At 46.4% G+C, this 6838-nt stretch overlaps 2 protein-coding genes across 2 annotated transcripts; both read left to right on the plus strand.

Annotated features, from left to right (window-relative positions):
• The first annotated feature begins 4914 nt into the window (after positions 1-4914).
• Positions 4915-5577, plus strand: LOC145410091 (uncharacterized). The gene is made up of 2 exons (XM_080280296.1): positions 4915-5082; positions 5293-5577. The coding sequence occupies exons 1-2, from the start codon at positions 4915-4917 to the stop codon at positions 5575-5577; spliced, it is 453 nt and encodes a 150-aa protein (XP_080136422.1).
• A 192-nt stretch (positions 5578-5769) lies between these two features.
• On the plus strand, positions 5770-6141 carry LOC145410092 (protein NYNRIN-like). Its single transcript, XM_080280297.1, has one exon. The coding sequence runs from the start codon at positions 5770-5772 to the stop codon at positions 6139-6141; it is 372 nt and encodes a 123-aa protein (XP_080136423.1).
• Positions 6142-6838: the final 697 nt, after the last annotated feature.

Consider the following 6838-nt stretch of genomic DNA (forward strand, 5'->3'; position numbering starts at 1 on the left):
AATATCTGCTGACCAAGTTTTTATTGCTGTATGTACAGACTCACATGAATGTGAACCAGGCGGACTGCAGGCTGAAGTTTCTCCTTTCTTGCATTTTATTAACCTTCTTCGGTGGATAGGGAGGAAACTGATTGACGTTTGTATAAATGGCCAGTGGAGCCAGCCAGTTACATCAGTACCACCACGGGGTGGCAACCCTCTTCAGCCAGTGTCATAATCATGTGGGGCCTCCTAGTAAGACCCTTGATTCCAGCTCCCATTTGAAATGTCATTTTACTTAATGTGTGCACACTGTAGAGCAAGGGGCCTCCTCAGAATACGACTTGCCCCACCTTGTGTCCCCCACCTCCTATTTGTTGATTGGGTACGCCACTGTCTCCATAACTTTTTGGCCAAGTTTAAACAGTATGTTTAAGCCGTATCTGGGCGCATTTCACATTTCACAGTTAGTGGAAAGCAAGGTACCATAACATTACAAGTTTGTGTGTGTGTGTGTGTGTGTGTGTGTGTGTGTGTGTGTGTGTGTGTGTGTGTGTGTGTGTGTGTGTGTGTGTGTGTGTGTGTTCTTACCTAATTGTTAGAACAATTAGGTAAGTCATTATGAATACGATTAGTGTCATTATGTATACGACTAACCCACATTCAGTCGTATACATGATGAAATTGTGTCGCTGTTTCGAAAAGAGGTCGGAATATTTTCGTTAAAGCGGAAAGTTTGTGGTTCGTCAGAACCGATCCCTGATTCGTTTCGTTCATCCATTAATGACAGGAACATAAACCTTACGTGTTTATAATACAGGCTTAAATTGCCACGTTGATATGGATTAATGGACGTCATAAACCACACATAACCTGTGTTAGTAATAAACAATCGTATGCCCTTGTGACACAGGGTTCAAATTACAGTGTGTATGTCACGTAACGGCTTACAACAGGATGGAATAGTTGACAGGTACACCGAAACATTGAGTGTTAATGACTTGTTGGTGCTTACTACAGAGGTGTATGGTAATATTAATATGATCAATATCTGACGGATCATTTCATCATTATCGCGTGCTTTTTCTTACGACACAACAGCCTGGGTTTTGGTGAAAAGGGAGGAGCCTGGGGCTTTGGCCGAGACGGCAGCCGCAGAGGTGATCATTGATAGCGATGAATGTGAACGCCTAGGTGGTAAGAAGGCAAAAGTGAAAGGAGATTGGCGGTCCCGGCCGGGTGGCGTCTCTGGAGCAGGACCATATTTCTGGCTATGGGTGGTGTTCCAGCCTGAGAGTGAAAAGGTGGGCACCTGCAGTACTGGAGGAGTCAGCAAGTGACAGGGGCACACCAGCAGGAGCATGAAAGGCGTGGCAGTTGGTGTTTGGGTGACCTTGAGGAAGGTGGGAGGAGTGGTGTTAGAGAGCTCAGAGGGGCTTAGTGCTGGGGTGGTGGAGTGAAGCTGGTTGGGTTAATGCTATTGCAGAGTGAAGGGGTTTTTCTGTCATTATACTTGTGTATTATTTATGTGATTTGGGTTAATAGTATTGTAGAGTGAAGGGGTTTTTCTGCCATTATACCTGTGTATTATTTATGTGATTTGGGTTAATGCTATTTCAGAGTGAAGGCGTTTTTCTGCCATTATACCTGTGTATTATTTATGTGATTTGGGTTAATGCTATTGCAGAGTAAGGGGATTTTCCTACTTTATACTTGTGCAGTGTTGTATATTTCTATTGTGGGGAGTTTTTTTTCCAATTACCAGTAGTGGAATACTTTCCTTATTAGCCATGGAAAAGTGTACTGTTATGTTGGCACTAGTCCTGTGCTTCTTGGAGTCATAAATTAGAGATTATCTGTGCTGAACGGAGTAATTTGATTTCGTGTTTATTTTCATGTACTCAGGTTCTGTTTAATATATAGAGTATCTTGTGCCAGTGTTTGTGTACCCAAAGCAGGAGTTTGTTTGTTAATAAGGGGAGGGTGCATTCAAGGGAAACTCTGCTGTGTTGGTGTGACTAAGAGTCCCTTTCACCTTATTACACATGGTAGCAGAGCGTGGTTGACGGCCACACAGGTTTTCTTGTAAATATTTGAGTGTAATTGTGCCAAACTCCTGCTTGGGATTAGGGCAAAAGGGATGACAAGTTTTACTTTGGAACCAGGGACTGTGGAGGACGATTCCTATTCTGTTGTGTCAAAGGAGATGGAGCCAAGTGATGTGAAGGTGGAGAAGAGTGATGTGATGGGCCAGTGATGAAATGGATGTGAAGGAATTAAGTGGGCTGGCTATGCGGCTCTCATTTACAATACTAGATCTTAATGAGAAGTTGGCCACAGCACAAGCAGACATGGGGGGTGCAAAATTGCTTCATACTTGCCCAGCACCTGTTATTGACAAGTTTTCTGGTAAAGAGAAGGAGGTGGATTATTTGGAGAGGTGGGTGATGGGTGCCAGGGAGAGCCTAGAGAGTATGAGGTTAGGGGGCAATGAAGCTGTGAATTATCTGTGCAGAGTTCTTGAGCACCCTGCCCTGGCAAGGGTGAGGAATAGTAATGCAAGCACTGCAGAGGAAGTGTTTGAGTGCTTAGAGAATGCTTTGGCCGGAGAATCAGTTACCTGGACTTAGAAGATAGATTCCGTAACAGAGTGCAGTTACCAGATGAAACTGTGTGGGAGTTTGCTGATGCACTGAACGAACTGGAGGAGCGTATGCAGAAAATGAGACCTAGAGAGGAAGAGGAGCAGCTCTCAGCACTGTGCGAGTGGTTCTGCCGTAACCTGAAGGATAGGAATATTGGAATGGCTATGACTAAGTGGTGCCAGCAGGAGAAGTGGCTGTCTTGGGAAAGGTTGGTGCAGGAGGTGAACAACAGAGTGAGAAGCGAAGAGCAACGACAGAGAGAGGAGTATGAGTGGAGGATGAAAGTTAAGAGTGAGAGATGGTTAGGAGGGCCCAAGGCGCTTCTCCTGGTCCCCAATGTGCTATGTGTGGGGAGGAAGGTCACCTGGGGTACCAGTGCCCGCAATTTTGGTGCAAGTTATGTCACACGGGGAGAAAAACGGAAAGTTTTGAGTGATAGGGGTCGGAATGCAGGGGAGTTTCATGATCCCAAGAAGGGAAATGGGGGAGGTTCTTGTATGGTTGGAGCTCACTTAGTTGGTGGGACAGTAGAGAAGGGGAAGGTTAAACTGTTTGGGAGTAGCCTGAGAGTTGAGGTAGCAGTGCAAGGGGTGACAGTGGAGGCGCTTGCTGATTCTGGGACGTAGGTCAGCATGATCGCTGAATCTTAGTACCGGGAAGTATTGTTGCCTCAGGGAGTACCCTTGCATGGTATGAGTATTAAGATAACTGATGCCAGTGGAAATGAGATTCCCTGTTTGGGTTATGTGATAGTGGAGATAGTAGTGGAGAGTCAATTGATCAAAGAGTGGATTGTTTGTAAAAAGGAACAAGGGGAGTCATGGAGTCTTGCAAGGCACTGATGTTCCTTTGTTGTTGGGTATGAATGTACTGGGAGAGTTGGTCCAGGGTTGGCAAGGTGTGTGTGGGTCGGTGTTGTCAGGGGAATTGCAAGGAAGGTGGGGCCGTTATATGCGTGCGGTGGAGTCTCGGTTGAGAGTGCTTAATGGCCCTTTGGGATTTGCAGTGATACAACCCAAACAAGATTTGAGGATTCCTGCAGGGTCAAAGAAAGTTGTTGAGGTTTTGATACCAGGGTTGTGGGAAGTTGATATGGACAGTGTGTTGCTGGAGCCTTTGGAGAAATGAGACGTGTATTGGGTACCAGAGAGATTATGTGTGTTTCCTGGTTATGTTCAGGTTGAGTGGGGTAAGGGGTGTCTTTTGGTTGCTAATTTGGGAAAAGTATATATTATTTTACGACCGCAGTGGAAAGTTGCTAGAGTGGGGGTATGGTCGGGAGGTGTGTCGTTGTGGGGTGGGCAGTCATTCAGTGGAGGAGCCAATATCCTTGGAAGTGGCAAGGAGACATCGGGAACTACTGGGTATTCATGTGGAGGAGGACAGTCCGGATTCTAAGTTGCTCAGGGAGCTTGACCAGCTACTCTACCACTATAGAGGGATCTTTGCAGAGAATGAGCAGGAGTTGGGTTGCACCACAGGGGTGGAGCATGAGATTCACCTTATGAGCGAAGTGCCCATTAAACTACCATACCATCACTTGTCTCCTACAATCATGACAGAGTTAAAGACCCATGTGAAAGGGTTATTAGAACAGGGGGTTATTGAGGAAAGTCTGAGTCTCTATGCGGCCCCTATTGTGGTAGTGCGGAAAAAAGATGGAACCCTTCGGGTGTGTGTGGATTACAGAAAGCTAAATGCAATAACTATAAAAGATGCATTCCCATTACCCAGGATTCAGGACACCTTGGATGCACTGGTGGAAGCCCAGTATTTCTCATCATTTGATCTGGCGTCCGGTTATCATCAAATCAGGGTGCGAGAAAAGGACCGTCCAAAAACTGCATTCGTTACACCGTTTGGCCACTACCAGTATATACAGTGTCCCATGGGGTTGACCAACAGTCCGGCTACGTTTTGGCGTTTTATGGAGTATGTGTTTAGTGACCAGGTGTTTGTTACTCTTTTGGTGCATTTAGATGATTTGTTGGTGTTTTTGCGAACACTGGAGGAACATATGGAGAGAGTGGAACATATGTTGGGTCTGCTGCAGAAATATGGGTTGAAATTGAAGCCATCCAAGTGCCACCTGTTGAAGCCCCAGGTTCAGTACCTGGGTTATGTAGTTTCGAAAGAAGGGATTAGCACTGATCCAGACAAGATCAGGGCAGTTTAGGAGTGGCTAGTTCCGCGGACGGTGAAGGATGTGAGAGCTTTTGTGGCTTTTTGTTCATTTTACAGGAGGTTTATAAAGGGATTTGCATCTATTGCGGCCCCATTGCATGCATAAATGGGTGGGAAATCAAAAGCTGATGTGGTATGGTTCTGGGGAAAAGAGGAGACCAATGCATTTAAGCAGTTGAAGAAAAAATTAACAGAGGCTCCAGTGTTGAAAAGTGCAGATTTTGAGAGGCCATTTGAGCTGGAGTTGGATGCCAGCTTTGAGGGGCTGGGAGCAGTACTGTCTCAGAGGTATGATTGGGTCCTCTTTCCAGTAGCATATGCTAGTCGGGGGTTGAAGAAGTCTGAGAGGAATATGAATAACTACAGTTTGAGGAAACTGGAGCTTCTTACCTTGAAGTGCGCAGTGACAGAGCAATTTAAACATTATTTGGTGGGGAACTAGTTCATAGTGTGGGTGAACAATAATCCATTAGCTCATCTTCAGACAGCCAAGCTGAGGGCAGTGGAGAGTTGTTGGCTGGCTGACATCAGCCAGTTTGATTTCACTATCAAGTATAGACCAGGACGGGAGAATGGTAATGCAGATGGGCTGTCAAAGAGACCACACGAGGTAATGCCAGAAGATGGGGAAGAAGTACGGGAAGTGTGGGAAAGGGAGGTCCCAGTGAACCAAGGTGTTAAGGTGGCTGCTACTACTGTATGGGGGAAGCTCAATTTGCAGCAGATGCGTGATGAGCAGAAGAGTTATGCTATTCTGGGTAAATTGTAGATGCAGATGATAGAGCATCTAGACCCTGGGGAGCTGAGGGCACAGTTAAGACAAGAAGAATTTAAGAAATGGTGGAGGGTTCGACGAGTTTTGGTAATGAGAGGCATTGTGATATATTGGAGAGGGCAGGGTCAAGGTCGTTGGAGGTGGTTACCTGCCCTTCCAGTGAGTAAAAAACAGTAGGTACTGAGGATGGCACATGAGCAGTGGGGTCATCAGGGGGTGGCCCGGACCACTAAGCTGTTGCGAGAGAGGTCGTTTTGGCAAGGGCTGTATGAGGATGTAAAACAACATGTGAACCGGTGTAAGGTTTGTGTGATGGGTAAAGAGGAGGGGGTGAGAGCTAAAATCCAACTGGGTACTGTGGAAGCAAGTAGAGCCTGGCAGGTGGTGACAGTTGATTTCACAGAGTTGGATCCAGCTCAGGATGGTAAGGAAAATGTGCTGATTATCAGCAAGTTCACTCTGGCTTTTCCAACGAAGAATCAAAAGGCGTCTGTGGTTGCTAAGATTCTGGTGAAGGAGATATGTCATCGATATGGAGTTCCGGAGAAATTGCAGTGATCAGGGTAGGAATATTGAGAGGAAGCTGGTGGCTGATATGTGTGTGTACTACATCATCAAATCCCAGACGACTCCTTATCATCCAGAAGGAAACGGTACATGTGAGAGATTTAAGCGGACCCTACATGCGATGTTGACGACACTTGGTAGGGAGCAGAGGGAACAGTGGCCCCGGTATTTATCCAGTTTGACCGCTATTTACAACAGTACCCCTCATCCCGTGAAAGGGTTCAGTCCCCATTACTTGCTGTTTGGTACGGAACCCCATCTTCCTCTGGATCAGTTTAGTTTGGGCAAGGAGTCGGAGACACAAACTCATAGTCAGTGGGTGGAGAAACTCAAATGTACTCAACAAGCAGCATCGGAGGCAGCTAAGAGGAGCTCAGAGAATTATCGAAAAGGGAATAGGAGGAGAAGGCAAAATCAAGGGCGATCAGTGACCCTGGAGGTGGGTCAGAGGGTTCTGCTGCGTAATCACCCAGCTTCAGGAAGGTACAAGATACAACCCAAGTATGGTGAGGACCTTTGGGTGGTGACAGAGGTGTTGGATGCAGTCAGTGGAGTTTATAGAGTGAGACCAGAGGATGGGACAGAGTTTTCTAAGGTTCTGCATAGAAGTAATTTGCGACCATGGTCTGGAGGGGATACACCGGAGGGAGGTGTACATGATAAAGAAGAGGAAGCAGGTGGTGAGGTC

Source organism: Coenobita brevimanus, chromosome 84 (assembly GCF_032717465.1).
Source record: "Coenobita brevimanus isolate Jiangsu-jjx chromosome 84, ASM3271746v2, whole genome shotgun sequence".
NCBI lineage: Eukaryota > Metazoa > Arthropoda > Malacostraca > Decapoda > Coenobitidae > Coenobita > Coenobita brevimanus.

Bases quoted from the DNA above. Each gene is read 5' to 3' on its own strand.
- LOC145410091 (XM_080280296.1), top strand. From the start codon at position 4,915: ATGGGTGGGAAATCAAAAGCTGATGTGGTATGGTTCTGGGGAAAAGAG. The intron at 5,083-5,292 runs GTACTGTCTCAG...GCTCATCTTCAG, and splicing joins GCTTTGAGGGGCTGGGAGCA to ACAGCCAAGCTGAGGGCAGT.
- LOC145410092 (XM_080280297.1), top strand. From the start codon at position 5,770: ATGGCACATGAGCAGTGGGGTCATCAGGGGGTGGCCCGGACCACTAAG.